This window comes from Fopius arisanus, unplaced genomic scaffold, assembly GCF_000806365.1.
Source record: "Fopius arisanus strain USDA-PBARC FA_bdor unplaced genomic scaffold, ASM80636v1 scaffold00137, whole genome shotgun sequence".
Lineage (NCBI taxonomy): Eukaryota > Metazoa > Arthropoda > Insecta > Hymenoptera > Braconidae > Fopius > Fopius arisanus.
In genome coordinates, this window is record NW_011887876.1 from 85,778 (window position 1) to 106,568 (window position 20,791).

At 39.5% G+C, this 20,791-nt stretch overlaps 1 protein-coding gene and 1 long non-coding RNA gene across 3 annotated transcripts in view; one reads left to right on the top strand and one right to left on the bottom strand.

Moving 5' to 3' along the window:
- Window positions 1–18,228, bottom strand: part of Coq6 (ubiquinone biosynthesis protein COQ6, mitochondrial) — a 99,375-nt gene extending 81,147 nt beyond the window's left edge. The window contains exons 1-3 of one of the 2 annotated variants that reach the window (XM_011313987.1): window positions 18,072–18,228; window positions 17,166–17,356; window positions 16,809–17,048 (exon numbers count right to left, since the gene is read on the bottom strand). In XM_011313987.1, coding sequence (XP_011312289.1) covers window positions 16,809–17,048; window positions 17,166–17,356; window positions 18,072–18,189 — 549 coding nt within the window. In that variant the 5' untranslated portion in view covers window positions 18,190–18,228. Of the gene's footprint in view, window positions 1–16,808; window positions 17,049–17,165; window positions 17,357–17,966 lie in introns of both variants that reach the window. The other variant, XM_011313986.1, reaches the window with a different exon arrangement.
- LOC105272088 (uncharacterized) lies at window positions 12,187–15,402 on the top strand. Its single transcript, XR_892718.1, has 3 exons — window positions 12,187–12,339; window positions 12,422–12,592; window positions 12,684–15,402. It is a non-coding gene; the product is annotated as an uncharacterized lncRNA (long non-coding RNA).
- Window positions 18,229–20,791: the final 2,563 nt, after the last annotated feature.

Here is a 20,791-nt window from a genome sequence, read left to right on the forward strand (position 1 = left end):
CTAAAGTCACTGAATTTCACGTCCATAAAATTAGCGGAGCAAGGTCAAAAAAAGGATGATTTTTTGTTGGTCAACATTATGTGTTTTTTATCCGTTTTTCGGTGCTGGAACAAAAAAAATGGTATGGTATGGAGGGGTGCAAAATAAGAGTTGATTGGAAAACAAATGATGCCATAATTATGTGTTTTTTACGGGCTCTCGACGAGCCAGCGACAAATGGCAGTGGGCGTGTTGACATGATAGAAAAGGCAATTCTAGGGAAAAATCGAGTTTAGGGGTTGTAAAATCAAAATTCGAAAAATCAATAAAACAAATTGGACTAGAATTATGTGCTTTTTGAGTGCTCCTAGGAATGGGCAGGAGGGAGGGGGCAAAGAGCAATTACTGATCTAGGGGAAAACTTGATTTAGGGGTGAGTAAAATAAAATTACCGATTATAACTACATACAACAGACTACAATTATGTGCCTTTTATGTGCTTCAAGATAGGTAATCAGGCACACTGGTGACCGTCAGTGATCTTGCTGCGGTCGCCATATTTTTTTTTTGCGACGTCACTGACTCCAAAGAGATATGTGTTTTAAAAATCCATCACGCAAATAATTCGTGCTCTTCATCTTGTATAAGCAAGCTCTTCAGCGTGACCTAATGTTATTGGAGAACATCATCACATGGGCCACTTTGTACCCAAAAATTATGTGTTCCGCATTGGGACGCCTTCAGACGCTTGGGACGCTTCCAGCAGAAGCGGACGCGTTCCAGCAAATGAGCGCGCGGCCAGGGCTGAGCGGCGAGGGGTAGGGCCTGCCGAATGTGGGCATACAGATAGTACATGCCGTAGTGCACTGCTGAGCAGCTCCATTGCCAGCGGCGGCCAAAGGTGGTACTATTCATGAGAATGATTATGAACTCCCGGAAAATACTTACATTAATGAACCGATTAATGCAATTTTTAGCCCAATGAGGGAGCTTGATGCTGGAATGAAGTATTTTTCATAATCTTCAATCATAAATTTGGAATTCCATTGATTCATTATTAGAAACCATGAAATAAATTAATACACATTTTGTTTTTATTAACTATGATTATTGAAGGAATAATTTATAATATTTCGTAATTAATGTTGATGCTATGTTTATAATTAATTTTAATTATTAAAGACAAACGGTAAGCCCACCCTGCTGTAATTTTTACGGAGTCGAAAGTGAGGTAAAAAAAAAACTAATCACCGGTGATTTTACCTTGAAGCCCATAACTGGTGATATTTCAGTTAATTGAATAACCTCTGAACTCATTAAGGCCCCTTTTCACTCTTATGATGACCCTGTATAATTGTCATTTTTCTGAGGTCTGAGGTCCAAAAGTGTCATTACAGATGATTTTACCTTGACGCCGATAATTAGGCATTTTGAAGTTAATTTAATAACGTACTAATAATTAACTAAATCCCTCTTTTGACCCTCACGGTGAACCTACATACTTGTAATTTTTATGGGGTGTAGGGGGAGGTCCAAAAAAGTCATTGGACTTGATTTTACTCTGACGCCGATAATCGGCCATTTTTAAGTTAGTTGATTAGTACAGGAATATTTTCATGGCCTAAGGGTCATAATTCAAGTCCTTCTTATGCCCCTTGCGGTAAACCTACATACTTGTAATTTTTATGGGATGTGGGGAGAGGCCCAAGGATTCATTACAGGTGATTTGACCTTGACGCAGATAATTGGATATTTTGAAGTCAATTTATTAGCGTACTAATAATTAATTAAGTCCCTCTTTTAACCCTTACGGTAAACCTACATACTTGTAATTTTAATGGGGTGTGCGGGGAGGTCCAAAGAAGTGATTGGACTTGATTTTATTCTGGCGCCGATAATCGAGCATTTGTAAGTCATCCCATTATCTATTCATTGATAAAACCGGAAAAATTACCTTTATAACTCTTTTCTGAGGGTTACGTCCGTAGGGAGATGGCAAGGTTTTCATCTCAATTTTTTTGCAGCTCTCATTTTGCTCTTCACAAGAGATATCAACAACTATTTTTTTACCCCTCCTAGGTTCGCTGATATTTAAGACAACCCACTTAAAGGTCAAAATCGGCGTAACTCAGTTTACTGTTTACAGATATTCGTAGGGACCGTCGCACAAACCTGTTGAGATAACAGACCAGTAAAATAAAGTTACGGGCCTGTTAACTTTATCTGAAAATTCCCAGATGTTTATTGAGGAATTACTTAACAGTGACTTATTCTACTGGTAAATCTTCTGTTAGTTACAGACTGACCCCTCGATTGAACTGGAAAATGATAGATCTTCCCCAGAATATTTAATGAAGGAATATCTACTTTATATTCATGATTTTTTTCGAATTTTTCTTTCACGATTTGATGGACAAATTTAATTATTCAACATAACTAAATCTACGTGGTCCGCGTCAGGGGTTGACGGGTACTTTAATGACTCCTTATACTTATTTGGAAGTTTATTTGAGAGATATAACAAGTATGTAGGTTCACCGTAAGGGTCGTAAGAAGGCCTTAGTTAATTATTAGTACGTTAATATATTGACTGAAAAATGTCCGATTATCGGCGTCAGAGTAAAAAGGATTTCAATGGCTTTGCTAGACCTCCCCGCACACCTCATGAAAATTGCATGTATATGTAGGTTCATCGTAAGGGTCAAAAGAGGGACTTAGTTAATTATTAGTACGTTAATAAATTAACTTCGAAATGCCCAATTATCGGCGTCAAGGTTAAATCACCTGTAATGACACTTTTGGACCTCCCCTACACCTCAGGAAAATGACAATTATGCAGGTTCATCATAAGGGTGAAAAGGGGCCTTAATGATTTAAGAGGTTAGTCAATTAACTGAAATATCAACAGTTATGGGCTTCAAGGTAAAATCACCTGTGATTAGTTTTTTTTTACCTCACTTTGCACCCCGTAAAAATTACAGCAGGGTGGGCTTACCGTTTGTCTTTAATAATTAAAATTAATTATAAACATAGCATCAACATTAATTACGAAATATTATAGATTATTCCTTCAATAATCATAGTTATTAAAAACAAAATTTGTATTAATTTATTTCGTGGTTTCTAATAATGAATCAATGGAATTCCTAGGTTTTTAATTTAAATTGAAATTATGGTGTATGAAATTGAATTGTATGTATGAATTTAAATTATGGTGTATGAGGTAGGGTGATAAAGCAGGTAGGGAATTCATCTAGGGGTCCGACATTGAATCACCCATTATAATGAAGAGAATAGGCGAATCGAAGATCGACCCAATGTCTTTATCACTCAATCTGCTAGCTCTTCGCTTCCGGACTATCCTCGTGACAACACGGTCGGTGCAACGTTTACTGGAGTGGTAAAAGATTGAGAAAGTCAATCCAGTATCCAGGCATAAAGGGAGGATACGCATCTTCTGGGCTTTCTGGAAGAGCACACCGAGGACGGGAATGGAGGAGTAACCCTGAAAGCTAGTAAATCGTGTTGCACACGACTGTATTCGACTTTTTTCTAGGGATTGTAAAATCAGAGTAAGGATGGAGTACATTGTCCCAAAGGGAATCTTTTTTCGCTTCACATGTAAATAAAATTTCGAAACTCAATGGCTCGGAGCTGTAGCCATAAAATTATTAAGGTTCCAATTATAAGGTACCTAACGTGATTCAAGGGCTGTCATATATTTGTGTAGTGGGGGTAACATCGGGAGATGGCGCATGACCGTGATTGAAATGCGAGGGCAAAATGGTTTGAATTGCTACGCACGTGTTTGTACATTTTCTGTTTGGTAAAAAAAAATGGACCTAAAAAATGATGGTTTAGATTCAACATTCATCGGTGGAAATGAAAGTGTGATACTCGTGAACCTGAGAGAAAAATTGTATCGTCAATTAAAGATTAAAGGACGCCGATAATGATTAGATGCTTGTGCATTTTAATATGGCATGGAGAACGGGAAATGGAGAAATTGAAAATGGATGTCAAGTTAAGTCTATTAACAACATGGTGATATTTAATAATTGTTTTCCAAACAATATTTTCTCTTTAAGAAATCTATGAAAAGGAAGGATTTTTTTCTTATAAAGTCGATTAACAACAAAACAAGGAAAAAGTGAAAAAATATTTCCATTAGAGAAATGGAAAATTTGTCTATGTATGTTTTACTTTTCCCACCGCCAAGTTTCTGTCGATAAACGGTACCAACGGTACTACTCCGCGGGATATCGCTAGCATCGTCTGTCCTGTTTAAATTGTTTAAATTGATTACTCTAATCCTGAAGTATCCACAACGAAATTGGAGTAACCGGACTAGCTCTATTCAGTGAAAATTAGTAAGTGATATGAGTAGTGACATTAGTGAATAAAATGCCGAGGTATAAAATAATTGGGTACAAAACAGGATATGATACTAATCCTGACAAAGGATCCTTTCTGGCAGCACCAAGAGATATTGATCTGATCACGAGATCTGAGTGGAGGAGAGCCACAAGATTGCGCTCACTAAAGTACAGTGATTAAATTTGTAAAAATCATTTTGTACCGCATGAAGTGTTGACACATGAAGTGATAAATAGCACAGATGGCACGATATGATGAGAATTTTTAGGGACTGTTTGCATGAGTGAGTCAAGCTCAGTGATCAATGATCCCAGTTTTCGGCGCCTTAAACTTCCTTTGCGAACTTTGACACTTCAGTGATCAGTAATTGCAGATTGTTCACTGATTCGCAAATCTCCAGCGTCCCAAGACCACCGAGTTTAACAGCGACTCAACCCAATAGTTTCTCTAGCCTTACGTTGAAAAGTCTCGAGCAAGCAATTGTCCTGCAAACTCAGTAGATTTTGAAGCAGCTGTCTCAGCGTGGCCCGAAAATATTGGTATTCTCGAAACGAAGTTTTCTTAAGGTAGAGAATCAATAGAGAGGTGGGCAACCTCAGCTCTCAGAGTTAGTCCAGCTCCCGACCTCCATTAGGAAAAGCTGTCCCGAGCTATAAAGTTTATGGTTGCACCCCCTTCGGGCCCATTGTGCCCTGTGCGTAGGGCGTAGTAGTAGGGGCTAGTGGGGATATTCCATTCAAATTTGGTGGGGGCAAAAGCAAAACAGACAAATTTTTTATTTCTTCAGTGAACATATTTTTTCAATGATCGCTTTTTTTGTTGTTATGCTTTTGGATGATTATGGATTGTTTTTAATCAATTATTAAATATTACCATATTGTTAATAGACTTGACATGCATTTTCAAACTTTTCATCTTCTCACAATCAAAAACATCGTCGGCGTTCTTTAATCTTTAATTGACGATAAGATTTTTTTCTCTCAAGTTCACTAGCATTCCAATTTAAGCCATAATTTTTTAATTCCATTCTGTTTTAACAGAGTGGAATTAAAAAGAAAATATCCAAACACGTGCATAACAATCTAAACCATTTTGCCCTGGGATTTCAATCACGCGGATGCGCCATCTCCCGATGTGATCTCGACCACACAAATATACGACAACCCTTCTAATTACGTTAGGTCTCTTATAATTGGAACCTTAATCATTTTATGGGTATAGCTCCGAGATTACCAGAGGTTGGCCACCTGTGAAACAATATAAGATCTACACACTGAAGAAAATTGTGGTAAGCCAAGATCTATATCTGGGCATCAGCATTGTGGAGCAGAACATTGATATAGTAATAAACGGTGTTGAATCCATGCTCAAAAATGTGGAAAAGCTGCAGGAGGCACTTCCTATATTGAAAACAATCACAATTTGTCACGGCTCGCACACTCGTCAGAAAAGGCCGCTCATCGGCTTTGAAATGATCAAAAAAAATGCTGCTGATTCATGGAGACATATCGCGAGTTCTTTGATTATTACGGGAGGTATCACTCGTGATTGGGACGGCTCGTGACCGCGAACGCGAACACGTCGGGACCGGCGTGCATCGGTGGGTTTTTAGAGGATTGTCTAGGTTTTCCGGAGATTGTGAGGTGGAAAAGTGGAAAGGGTGGCTTAGTGTGGAGGGAGGAATTTGGGAAAGTGAAGGTTCAAAGAAGAAACAAGGAGGATAAAAGGATTATGAAGGTGAAAAGTGGTGTGGAAAAAAGCAGGGTTAGGAGGAAGAACAAGGAGGAAAGTACGATACAACAGAGAGGGGACGAGTTTGAGCGGGAAAGACGCGAGGACGAGAAAGGAAAGAGTTCGGAGTAGGAAAGGAGAGAGGGCAGCACGGGAAAAGCACTGGTTGAAATTGAGGAGAAAGGAATAGAAGAGATGACCGGTGAGGAACGGGAAAAGGAGACGGAAGAGGCCAAGCCCAAGAAGAGGGGACGTCCCAGAAAGACGGAGAAACCAGAGAAAGAAAGCATAAGGGATTACTTCAAGGGAAAAGAAATCCCGGGGGGAAGAGATCCCGCGTACCCCACAGGGAAAAAAGGAAGGGAGTGACAGGAGTACAGGCAATACAAAGGGAGGAGAAGAGGAAAAAGAAGAGGGAAGCGCAGAGGAAACAACAGACGAAACAGGAGAGACAGAGATAACAAGAGAGGGGGAGAAGAAAGACGCAAACGGGAGCAGAGACAGTACAGAAATAGAAAGCGAGGAAGGAAAAAGGTCAGAGAGAAGAAGGCTGTCGGAGGTGGGGGCAAGCACACAGGCCGGAGAGGAGGTAGGGACACAGAAGCCGGACTGGCAAGGAGAAGAGGTGAGAGACCTACTAGAGGAAGTAGAGAAAGAGGAAGAGAACAATAGAGAGAAAGAAGAGACAGCGGAAAGGGTATGTATTAGGAGGCTGGAGAACTGGATAACGACCTGGAAAGAGGAACAAAGAAAGGAATGGGAAGAAAAAACGATAGACCTGGAGCAACATTGGGAAAAGAGGATAGCTGAATGAGACCAAAGACTAGAGAAAAACCTAAGTAGCGAAAGAAGGGGTGGAATATGCGAGGAGTGTAAGCGCAAAAGGAGGGAATTAGTGAGGTGCGGATGCAGGGATGAAAGTGAGGAGGCGGTAAAGGCATTAAGGGGAAGGCTGGAACGGAAAGAGGAAGAACTGGAACGGAAAAAGGTAGAACTAAGAGAGCTCAGAAAGCAGGTAAGAGTGGGGAGGGCTAGGATAGAGGAGGGGGAGGGTATCAACAGCGGGAGTGGAGATGACGAAGGAGGGAAGGAGAAGGGAGGAGAGGGAACAAGAAAGGTGGGAGGGGGGAGAGGTAGAGGTAGAGGGTGGACTCAGGGGTGAGTAGAAAATAACCAGGAGGAGAGCATAGAAGAGATTAGCCGCCCAAGGGGGGGCAACAGAGGGAGGCTGGGGGGAGAGTATGAGGAAAATGGAGAGTCAGAAGAGAGCGAGGAGAGCGAGGAGACAGAGCACAGTGAAGGAAGTAAATGACCATCAAAAGGCCCGGAAGAATGAAAGAAGGTGAATAGAAGTATGAGAGCAGCAGGAATGAGGGGAGAGAATAGGAACAGGAGAGAGGAGGGGAAAGAAGAGACAGACGAGAGTAGAATGAGTGACAGGACAGAGGACAAACACCCAAAAAGACTGACAGTAGGAGAGTGGGAAGAGGAATTGAGGGAGAGAAGAATAAGGAAGAAGAACCTCATTATGGAGGGATTGACACTACTGAGTAGAAGAAAGAAGGAGGAACTGGAGAAGTTTTTTAGAGAACAACTGAAGCTAGAAATTAAAGTAGAAAGACTGGACAAATGTGAGAACAGGGGCTGGACGGTAAAGGTAGAAGAGTTCAAGCACAAATTAACAATAATAGCAGGGCAATCAGGACTGCGGAGAAGGGGGTGGGGAGTGTACTTTAGAGATGATTGGACGGAGAGACAGAAGGAGATAAAAAGATGGTTGGAAAAGCAGGCAAGAGGATGGAGGAGGATAGGAATGGAGGCAGAAACGGCCTATAACAGCATACAAGTAGAGGGACACAGGCTGGAATGGGATGAATTAGAGGGAGAGCTGAGGGTAAAGGCAAAAGGAGGAAACAGGGAGAAGGAGAAGGAAAAGGAACCCAGGTCACTCCGTTGTATGCATTGGAACCTGGAGAACGCACGGAACATCGAAAGGAATAAAGAGTTATGGGAAAAGATGGATGTGATATTACTTCAAGAAACGCATCTAGAAGAGAAAGAGTTAAAGAAGTGGAGGGAGAAACTGGACAGAAGATACGAGTGGTTTGGGAAGGCAGCGGTGAGGAAGCACAGCAGAGGAAAAGCCAGCGGAGACACTTGGTAGGAATCAGGAAGACGCTGGAGGCAGAATGGAGGGTTGAGGAATGGCATTACGGTATAATTGTGGAAATAAGAGACAGAAAAAATGAGAGGAGATATATTATAATAAGCACATATAATAATGATAGGAAAAACATGGGCAAGGTATTGGAGGCGCTAGGAATGACAGTTAAGGACAAGGAAGGAGAGGGGGCAAGGATAGTAATTCCAGGGGATCTAAACGCTAGAATAGGGGAGCTGCAAGGATGTGCATCATGTGGAATGGAGGAAGAGGTTAGAATAGGAGAAAGGATAGCACAGGATAAAACAGAGAGAGGAGAGGGAAGGAAGCTGATAGGCTGGTGTGAAGAGAGAGCTTTCTTAGTGGAAAACGGCAGAGCTAGGGGAGACGAGACGGGAGCAATTACGTTCATTGGAGAGGGGGCAGGGTTGGGCAGCACACCGGACTATGCCCTAGTGAGGTTGGAAGATGAGGAAGACCCGAAATGGTTTAAGGGAATGAAAGTGGAGGAACAAGAAGGATTGGACCACCTGCCTGTGGTATATAGTCTGGACTGGGGACAGATGAGAGGGGAAGAAGAAGAAGAGGAGAGAGGGGGAGGGAATAGACTGAGATGGAAAGAAGGAAGGGAGGAAAAGTACAGAGAAAAATGGCAGGAGATTTGGAAATATAAAAATCAAGAGGACAAAGGGACTAATCATAGATGGGAAAACCTACTAAGGATAACAGTGGAGGCAGCAGAGAAAGCAAAAATGAAAAGTAGTGGAACAAGGAAAAAAAGAGCAGAGTGGGACAACGGAGAATACAGTAAGAACAGACAAAAGATGTTCAAATGCCTGAAAAAATTCAGAAAAACAAGAAGTTGGAAAAATAAGGGGTAGTACAATAGAGCAAAAAGAAAACTGAGGGAGATAAGGGGGATATTAATTCATGAGTGGATAAAGAACAAACAAAAAGAAGTAGCAACAAGTAGGACAATGACAGAAACTTGGAAAGCATTAAACTGCTAGACCAGTTTAATGAAAGGTAGGAGAAACGGGGGAAATGATGTGACGGAAGAAGAGTGAAAAAGGCATCTCATGGAATTATTAGGAGGAGAAGAGACAAGGGCACGAGAAAAGAGACCGAAACAAGTGGTAGAAGAGAGAGGAAAGGGAGAGGATATAAGAGGGAGCTCAGAAGAGGGAAACGAGTCTTGGTACAAGAGGGAACAGGGACAGAGGGGGACTGCAAGAGAAAATGGGAAGAGAAAAAAGGGAGGAAGGGAAGTAGATAAAAGAGGGGAAGAGGAGGAAGAAAGAGATTCGGACCTGGATAAAGAATTGACGGATTGGGAACTAAAGAAGGCGATAGAAAGGCTGAAGAAGGGGAAAGCGGCAGGCGGAGATGGAGTAGCGGCGGAATTCTGGAAAAACTTACCAGAGGTAGGGGAAGAGGAGTTCAGAAGAATTATGAAGGAATTATGGAAAAAGGAAAAAGTCGTAGATAGGTGGCGGCTAGCCACAATATTCCCCATTCACAAGAAAGGAGATGTAAATACAGCAGCAAATTATAGAGGAATATCGCTGCTAGATATAGGTTACAAGGTACTGACAGGAATAATGGCCAGGAGGCTAGGGAAATGGCTAGATGAGGAAGGAAAGCTGACGGAAGCACAGGCAGGATTCAGGAGAAAGAGAGGCACAATGGAGCAGGTATTTGTTTTGCACACAATGATAGGAAAAAAGCTGAGGAAGAAAAAAGGAAAACTGTATGTGGGGTTCATCGACTTTAAGGCTGCATTCGATAAGGTAGACAGAGAAAAGCTGTGGGAGAAAATGAAGAGGTTAGGAATCGAGGGAAAATTTTTAAGGATAGTAAGGCGAATATATGGGGAAACTAAGAACAGGGTAATTACAGGGAAAGGAACGACGGGAGAGTTCATGACAGAAAAAGGAGGTAGACAAGGCTGCCCGCTTAGCCCATTACTCTTCAACATTTTCATTCAGGACTTGGTAGAGGATTTAGAGAAAAGGAAGGAAGGCGGAATGGCGATTGATACGAGGATGGAGGGAAAGGTCTATACGCTATTATACGCGGACGACGCGGCCCTGATAGCAGAAAGTGGGGAGGAGTTAGGAGGGATGCTGAAGACACTGGAAAAATGGTCGGATAAGAATAAGATGGAAGTAAGCACGGAAAAAACAAAAGTGATGGTATTTAGGAGAGGAGGAAAGAACAAACCAGAAAAGTGGTATTAAAAAGGAGAGGAAATAGAGGTAGTAAAGGAATTTAAATATTTAGGGTATTGGTTCATCACAGGGAACAGACACACAAGGCACACGGCGAAGCTCGCAGGAAAGGCGCAGATATTGACAAATAAGGCATGGGGAGAAATGACGAGAGCAAGGATAAAGGACTTGAGTAGGAGGTTATACTTTTTGGGAACGATGGTGAAGGCAGCGGGGCTATATGGAGTGGAATTGTGGGGCTGGAAGAGACAGGAGGGAGTGGAAAAGGTACAAAAGAGACACATAGAGACAAGCATGGGACTGACGAGGAACACTCCAGACTACATATGGAGAATGGAAGCGGGAGTCACTAGCGTGGAAGTGGAAGCGTTTAGAAGAGCGGCAAAATTCCTGGTGAAAATGAATAAAATGAATAAAGAGAGATGGCCAAGGAGATGGATGCGAGAAGAACTAAGGGGAATTCAGAACGGTGAAGCAACAAGGTGGGGACAAGAGATGGTAAAGAAATTAAGAGAATTAGGGGATGGACAGTTCCTGGAAATGCTGTGGAAGGAAAAAAACGAGGAAGCAATAGAGAGGATAGAGGAAATGACACAGATCCTGGGAGACCAAGAGGCACAAAAGGACTGGGAAAGAATTAAAAGATCAAGATACTGTAGCTACTATAAGGAAATAAAGGATAATGCAACGATGGAAGGGTACTGGCAGGACGGGAAACTAGGACTAGAACAAAAAATGATATGGGCGAGGTGGAGATGCGGGAACGCACTAAGAGGCAACAGAACAGGGATGATAGAAGACACATGCAGAGCATGCAAGAAAGAGAAGGAAGTACTGGAACATGTGATAAATTGCGGGGCACTAATGGGGAGGCTAGAAGAGGAGGAAGAGAGCTGGTGGAAACAGTGGAGGCAACAGAGCAGCGACCGAGCATGGAGAGAGAGAATGGTGGAAATGCTGAGGGGACGGACGGATAGAAAGATATGTGGAAGGCTAGGAAAGATAGAGAAAAAACTGAGGGAAATGGAGGAGGAAAGGAGAGAGGACTAAAAGAGAAACTGAAATAGATATAAGAAAGACGAAAGGAGAGGGACTAGGAAGCAAGGAAAGGAGCGGAACAATTGTGATAAACAGAAGGATACAAGGAAGGGATGAATATATAGAAATGGTTAAGGACATAAAATGTTATTAAAATGTTAATAAGTATATCAAATATATATATGGTTTATCTTATATTATATAAAGGAAACAGGAAGGGGGAGTAAACCGATGTAAAACAAAGCAGAACATTTGTAACATCAATGAAATAAACAATAATAATAATATCACTCGTGATTTTTACCGAAAGGCAAAAAACAGCGTAGCGAAGAAAATAGGAAGGCTGAAAAGAACGCGGCCACGAAGCAAAAAATTTCTGGCTCCTAGAATGCACAAAAAAGGGCTAATGATGAAGACGAAAGTTCGTAGTGTAAAGGATGCAGGATTTACAGGATTTTGGAGAAGATGGTCCGCTCTCTTGAGGATTTAATGACAAAACCAATCATGGAGTGGTAATTATGTACCAGCCACTTGCCGACTAATATACCCAACCTATCACAGTTTTTACCTCTTCCCGGCCCGTGAAAGGGGACGTGCATGTTTCTGTATAGTGAAGGCAATAATTCTAATGGAGGCTGTTGGGGCAAAGAATCACGGTGTAGAGACGGATGGAGCGAGAACGAATCGGAAGTTCTGAACAGATGAGAATGTGCAAGTCAGTGACAAATATGAAAGTCCGAAGAGCTACTTTCATCACCCAGTGGATCACAGACGCAAGGTTTTCGTATTCTCGAACATAGTCTACCTGGTAAACTGCATAAGGTATGTATAAAGACATGTCCAGCAGTTATTTTAATTGTGTCAACTTTAACTAAATGGTAAAATGTTCGGTGTATCTTTTCAGATGAAGTCAGGGGCACAAGACCTCAAGTGGGAACACATTATGATTCTTCATGAAGTTGATAGGGCCCAGCCTGGTCCTAGGCAACTCCAGTTGTGTTAGACATTGACCCATCACCATTGACCCATCAATCCAAATAGCTCTGTTCAAACGCGAGTTGCTCTTGCAGTTCAGGTAACTTGGGTTGACGTCTTTTCATAGTATATCAATTTTATTATCAATATTCTCGTTATTGTCATCCTTTCCCTTATATTATACCCTGCAGGTATTTGGTAATTCTGTTTGCCGAAGATTGACGACATACCGGCATTCTCCGGGATTGGGAGAAAGTGAACAGACAGTTTCATTTTGTCAACGGATGAATCGACTTTTTGATACGTTAAATCGATAAGACGATTTGGACTGTGTTACTGTCGACAATTTTTCTCACATCAAACACAGCTGAAGGTCGGCGTGTGACATTGATGTCGACATCGGGTATTATCAAGTATTAGACGGATAATTATAACTTTTCTTCCGTTCTCACTAGGACAATAAATCAGTTCACCGTGAAGGTTTGTCTTCTACCGTACTGAACGCTTAAAACGAAGTGTCGAATGCGTGTGCAGAAATAGGCCATCACATACGTACGATTAGTTAACCATCGCCTTCTGTTTTTTACTAGCTATTTGAAAGCCATCTTCGGCTGTTATCCATACTCATTTCACATTCGCTAACCGCTTACTTGAATTTCAATTTCTCTCATCTACACAGTCTACCTCAACTTGTGTGTAAAAACATGCATTATGCATTGCAATATAAAGATTCTATGCAGAAACAATCAAACTTCTTTTATTGTGGATCCCATCTCCCTAGTCTTCACGCTTCTAAGTATAATATTTCAACAGGATTGAATTTAAAGGAAAGATGTTAATTAGAAGTAAGAAGTGACTGGAATAAGGCCTGTGTCGAACAAAACACTCCATTCATTTTAAATCACTTGCCCGCGTAGTCCCGATCCCTATTAGGACAGACGATGCGTTACCAAGCGGACTTGGACACTCGTGTGGCCACGCAAAACCAGCCCCGTGAATGAAAGCAATGGTTTCAAATTTGTATGTTCTCCATAAGATCTTTTAATTTGGTTTAAAAAGGATACGTCTCGAGAAGAAAAACAATCACAATATGGTATATCTGCACCAATAGTTAAGATAGAAAACTCTAACTTACGCCCATCATCTTTCAATTGGACTACACTTTTTCATTTATTAATTGAAGGAAAGAACATTAAAAATATGAAGGTTAACGGCGTGCTGACATATGGTGGAATGATCCATGTATATGGGACATTCCATGCCCACTTAGCTACCCCCCTTCCTTTTGTCCAGAAAATACTGTCTCATTTTGAATTACTTTATTCAGATAGTATTTATACCAAATTTCATTGCTCTATCATTTTTTGTTCCGGAGATAACGGTCGAAGAATGCGAAATTTTAAAAAATTTATAACTTTTGAAAGGCACATTCGATTTGAACAAATTAAGAAACAAAGTTCTTTGTTTTTGCATATACTTTGAGAAAAAAATACGCCTCAGCCGTAAACAAACTTCTATCTTGATTTTTCGCAAAATTTTTATTTTTTTAGTTTCTTTTTCGTAGAGCCGCCCGATATTCGGTTGGAACATTTTTTTAAAATAAATGATCTCGACTTATGAGATAAAAAAATACGACGGTATGGAAGAGACCCCGAGTGCATTAGATGTTTTTGTTTTTTTCCCTCAAATTTACGTATTTTGTTTACTTCAAAACACGTTGGCGTACTTCCGACGGGGAATCAATGTGCTAATAATTATTTCCTGTTGATTTCGGATAGATATAAACACATTACGGAAAATGAGCGCGGCCCCATACATTCATTTCCTCTAATGTGAAATTCCATATAAATCATATAAATATATATACATATTATTCGGTCACTTCGATGACACTGCAATGTTTTTGAGTAAAGTTCAAAACTGGGAACTCAATCTCAAAAACTGAACAGCTCTTGGCATGACCCGGGAGCACCACGTGGAGGTGGCTGTTCAAGGCTCCCAAAAAGTCGATAACTGTGGTTGGGAAAACACAATTTCCAACTGGCGCATCACTGGAATATGCAGCCTGGTCGGATCACGCAAGAAGATAATGTTCGAATGTAAATTGACGCTCACCTCATGTTCTTCCTCTCTGTGCACTAACATCCCACCTTGGTCCCTTCCTGACCACGTTTTTTTACAAAGAAGTAATAACTCCACTTTTCCGGAGATTGAACTACGGTTTTTTCGTTCACTTTTTCGGAACATTGGAGGGGTTGCATGGGTGGTGTCAAATTTGCAGTGGGACAACTCCCTCACACGGTCCATTTCACACTGGTGGTTACTTTGATTACTGTCATCAAACTGACCAGTGCTCCATTTAACATGTGCTGGAATTTTCCGTTGAAGTCATCAAAGTACTCGAATAACATACATATGAGTTTATATATATTTATATAAGTTGCGACGATGGAATCGTCAAATGTGATTTTTTATCGTCGATTATTATTTGATGTACATTAAATTCCGTCGAGTGCTTCTCAACTGAGCCGCAACTACCGGGCATGAACGTCGTCTAGAAAACGATAATGATGGTAATTTGAGTTCACACCAATGGAACACTATCGTCATCCTGGAGAAAAATCTCTCTGTGACAGGATTTCGACAAGGAGAAACATTATCCAACTGTGAAGTCGCGGATCACTGTATCGTGTCGAATATTTGTCAAGAGTTCAATTAACCGACGTCGATAGCTCAATAGGTAGGTGCCAGCCTATTCTTCTCAATGTAGTAAGTTCGATTCCCCGTTGAATCGAATTTTTCAACAGACACCGATGAGTGGGAGGTTGCTAATAGAGTGACCGCCTGTATCGACATGGTTTTTCTGTGGTTTCGCTTGTAGGATCTACAGCCGCATGCATAAGATTAGCATCTGTATGGGGGCAGAAAAAGGACCGTAATAATAATAATAGTAATAGTAATAATAATGACAATAATAATAATAATAATAAGAATAAGAATAGAATAAACAGTTCGATTACGGATAATTTTTATGTCAAAATCGATTATCACGATTTTTGAGCCACGAATTATTATTTTCATGCAATCTATCATACGAAATTTTATAAACAATAAATCCTATTATTTAATCAGTACCTCTACTCTTAATGCGGCCGAGTAAGAATGAGGAGTACAGTCCTCCCTTTCACCTGAGATTTTTGGTTATCAAGTTAGCCCAAATCTGTTGATTTAGCTATTTTTTAAAGCAACTGGCACCCATGAAATAATAATAGAAAAAAACATTTGTTACAACGTATATGACGAAAAAAAACTTGCTTACATTCGAGGGAGTACAGGAATTTCATCGCAGAAGAAATAAATTCATAGGGCATCATTCGTCTTCATCGATAATGTATTTATATCTATCCGAAATCAACAAGAAATAATCATTAGTACATTCTTTCCTCGCTTGAAGTAAGTGAACTTGCCTTGAAGTCGAAAAAACGGAATATTTTTTGAAAATGTTTAGTTGACGACCTTAACTGGAAAAAAAAATTGCAATCGAATATCGGGCAACCGTAATAAGAAAAAAAATTAAAACAAAAATTTTGCGAAATATCAATATAAAAGTGCGTATACCGCTGATTATTTACTTTTAAAGTATATACGAAAACAGAAAATTTTGTTTTTTAATTTAGCCGAAGCGAATGTGTCATTTAAAAGTTCTGAATTTTTTTAAATTTTGACTTCTTCAAGCTTAATCCCAGGAAAAAAAATGACAGAGCAATGGAATTTGGGATGAATACTATCCAAATATCGTACTTCAAAATGGAACAGTCAGATAATATTTTCTTGACGGAAAAGAACTTCGGGTGGCTGAGTTGACATGCAATGCCCCATATTTCAGATGTCATTTTGAGGTTTCATCTTAATCGAACAATAACTGCATAAATTCGATAATTAATATCATCTAAAAGACGATAATCAAAATTCAAGGACTGGAGAATTGCCATGTTCGCAATGTATGAGACTCCATGAGGTGACAACCAAATGACCCATAATAAAGTGTACTGTTTTCACGTCAATGAGGCATGTAAAACACGTTTCTAACCTCGCTTTGTTCGGTTGCAAAGGCTTTTTCGGAGACAATGACATTAAATGGCATCGTAACCACGGCAAAAAAAAGTGAATCTGACTCATGCGCTTTATAATCTTTGCCTTCGGCTCGGACTATAAAGCTACGTTCGTCAGATCGATTTTTTTCGTTCTAGGTATGAAAAATACTATTAATTAATAGAAAAGTGTGTAATACTAATTGAAAAGTTGTTTTTTCTTACCAGTAATTTTGTTGAGAATTTTTGTCCGTCTTGGAGTTTAATTTCAGAGTTATCTCCTCGTCTCCGCGGAAGAGAGATGTTTTGGACTTGAGAATTGTAAAGGACTTTGAGGTTTGGTTGGTCTTCAAGCTCTTGGTCCAAAGCATGAAGGAGAATATCATTTTCCACTATAAAAGCTATTTCATCAGCCAGATAATCTTCATTAAATGTTATCATGGCATCAGACGTCGCATCCCATACCTAGAAAAAAAAATCAAGGATAGAAATTTATTTCGGCAGCATTTTCCACACATTACGCATTTTTACTTATTTTCTCCATTGATTAGTGTGATTCGTTCTATTTCTTATGATAGCTACCTGCATTTTGCGGACAGGAGTGAAGCGTGCCGATTTAATATGCTTCCAGGCACCAATGCTCGACAAAAGTGTTCGTGTTTGTTTATTCAATGCTACAACTCGATTAGAATAATTCTCCTTTGTTTTATATTTATGCTTATGAGTTCCTTCAAGAAGAACAATTTCCTTCGCTGCAAAACTTCGATTTTTCGCTAAACAATTAAGATCAAATAGATTGAATCGGTGCCAATTCAGATTCCAGTTTTCATAGAATTCTCCAGTCAGTTCCTTGATGAATTAATCATTTATAATAATTTTGATTTTGACTCATGAGAAAAAGATATAATATTGTATATTGTTTCGTTGATTTTCTCAAGACTTAATAATACAAAAATTTCGATAGACTTGCGGGAAAGTCTTTTTGGGCTGACGGGAGTTTTATAGCGTGAGCCAAAGGCGAGTGGTATAATTCCACGAGTCTAAAAAACACTTTGTCGTGAATATGGAACCTTATTTTTCACCACAATGTGTTGAAAGGGAGGTTTTATGTACGCAAACCGAGCGTAAAATGTCACTTCACACATTGTGTTGAAAAAGTGATTGCCATCATCTTTGCCTTGCATGAACTGAAATTAAAGTACCAATTTCTTTTGTTTTTCATTTGATTTTTCTCCCTTTCACCATATGATGATGAATGGTCGGAGTCCGGATGTTTTAAATTACACTAGATAGCTGCTGTACTTCATTTTTTCTGAACGAAGATTCCTCCCAAAAATTCGATGCTCTCTACTTTATACGTATTTCCTTCAATATTCAACTAACCTAAGGCTACCGCCAAAGCCGTTCCAACCATGCCACCTCCAACAATGATAACATCCTTACTGTCTCCGTTAATACTACTTGTACAATGATAATTTTTTATCCTACCATTGTAATTTATTAAGCCTGTACTACTATTTCTCCACACATTGCAAAAAACCCTACTAAAATACCCAAATATTTCACCAGCAATCGCCATATTTACGTGATTAATTTTTTGTGACATTGTACTAATTTCATATAGCGTACCGTAAGACTTGTAACAGAGATTATAGGGGAGATTGCTAACGCCAACGGCGAGGCTTCAACCGCGAAATCTCGTAGCGGTACTGACGGAACTAATTTTGCGGGTGTACCTGTGAATCAAACAGGTCGCGAGGGCAAGAGTGTCGGTAATTTTCGGAGGGCGTGGGTATAGATAAAGCAGAGCGCGAGCCCGAGAGTGTCGATAATTCGGAAAGACCAGCAAACGCGAGAGTGTCGATAATTCGAGGAAATCGTGACGAAAGAAAACATCCCATATAGAGCGGAGTGGGGGTATGATGGAGAAACAATCGATGGACGGAATGAAAAAAATGAATTCACTTTTGTAAATTCGAAAAATAATTAAACAAATTGGGGGAAAATGGTCTTGCGAATATATACTCAAACGATTGGGAATTAGCTGAATCGTCGAGATTTACTGATCCCTCAGAACCTTTTTTTTTGCACTGTTCCTTTTTTGTTAACAAATTCAAAAATGATTAAACAAATTGAGGAAAAATGGTCTCGCAAATGTATACTCAAACGATTGAGAATCGTGTGAAACGTGGAGATTGATGGGTCCCTCGGAACTTTTTTCGTTAATCGATATCTTTTTTGTTAACAATTTCAAAAATGATTAAACAAATTAGGAAAAAATTGTCTCGCAAATATATATTCAAACGATTGGGAATCGCTTGAAACGTCGAGATTTATGGGTCCCTCGGAACTTTTTTTTTTAACGATAGCTTTTTTGTTACCAAATTCTAAAATGATTAAACAAATTGAGAAAAAATTGTCTCGCAAATATATATTCAAACGATTGGGAATCGCTGGAAACGTCGAGATTTATGGGTCCCTCGGAACTTTTTTTTTAACGATAGCTTTTTTGTTAACAAATTCTAAAATGATTAAACAAATTGGGAAAAAATTGTCTCGCAAATATATATTCAAACGATTGGGAATCGCTTGAAACGTCGAGATTTATGGGGCCCTCGGAACTTTTTTTTTTTAACGATAGCTTTTTTGATAACAAATTCAAAAATGATTAATCAAATTGGGAAAAAATTGTCTCGCAAATAGATATTCAAACGATTGGGAATCGCTTGAAACGTCCACATTTATGGGTCCTTCGGAACTTTTTTTTTTAACGATAGCTTTTTTGTTAACAAATTCTAAAATGATTAAACAAATTGGGGAAAAATTGTCTCGCAAATGTATACTCAAACGATTGAGAATCGTCTGAAACGTGGGGATTTATTAGTCCCTCGGAACCTTTTTTTTCAACGGCTCTATTTTTCCCCAATTTGTTTAATCATTTTAGAATTTGTGAACAAAAAAGATATCGATAAAAAAAAAAGTTCCGAGGGACCCATAAATCTCCACGTTTCAGACGATTCTCAATCGTTTGAGTATACATTTGCGAGACAATTTTTCCCCAATTTGTTTAATCATTTTAGAATTTGTTAACAAAAAAGCTATCGTTTAAAAAAAAAAATTCCGAGGGACCCATAAATCTCCACGTTTCAGACGATTCTCAATCGTTTGAGTATACATTTGCAAGACAATTTTTGCCCAATTTGTTTAATCATTTTAGAATTTGTCAACAAAAAAGCTATCGTTTAAAAAAAACAGTTCCGAGGGACCCATAAATCTCGACGTTTCAAGCGGTTCCCAATCGTTTGAATATATATTTGCGAGACAATTTTTTCCCAATTTGTTGAACAATTTTTCGAATTTACAGAAGTGAATTCATTTTTCTCATTCCGTCCATCGATTGTTTCTCCATCATACCCCCACTCCGCTCTATATGGGATGTTTTCTTTTGTCACGATTTCCTGGAATTATCGACACTCTCGCGTTTGCTGGTATTTCCGAATTATCGACACTCTCGGGCTCGTGCAGTTTGATTCACAGGTATACCCGCAAAATTAGTTCCGCCAGTTCCGCTAGGAAAGTTCGCGGTTGAAGCTTCGCCATTGGCGTTAGCAATATCCCCTATAATCTCTGCTGCTAAGCTTGGCAATACCTCCCTGGGGAGAGATTTTGCGCGTTTTTCTCGACTTAAAACTTATTTTTTTGCTCCCGTTAGGAGGCGTTTTGCGGCGTTTATCAGATGCCTTTTAGAACACTGAGAAGTTAGGTATGTGAAGGTTAAGTAAATAATTGCATAACCTAATATTATTCCATTGGTCAAATTATTGGTAAACTACTCGACCTCTGAGTATATAACGAATATCTCCTATCCACCTATAATTTATTACTCAATCTATCATCAATCGTTGGCAACAGTTTGATAAAAAATTTAATTTGAATTATCACCGCGCCTGTGTTCACAAAACCTGCACACACAACGCCTGTATTCCACGCCCCCTAACGGGAGCAAAAAAATAAGTTTTAAGTCGGGAAAAACGCGCAAAATCTCTCCCCTGTATCATACCGGTGACTGGTAGTTGGCACCACATAATTGAACATTCATTAGTTTTTTTATTTAGATCAATAGTAGGACCTTTGTACATCATTGTAATACAATTAAAAAATTTTGTAGACCCTTCATTATTTTTTAATTAATTAAACAAAATAATGAT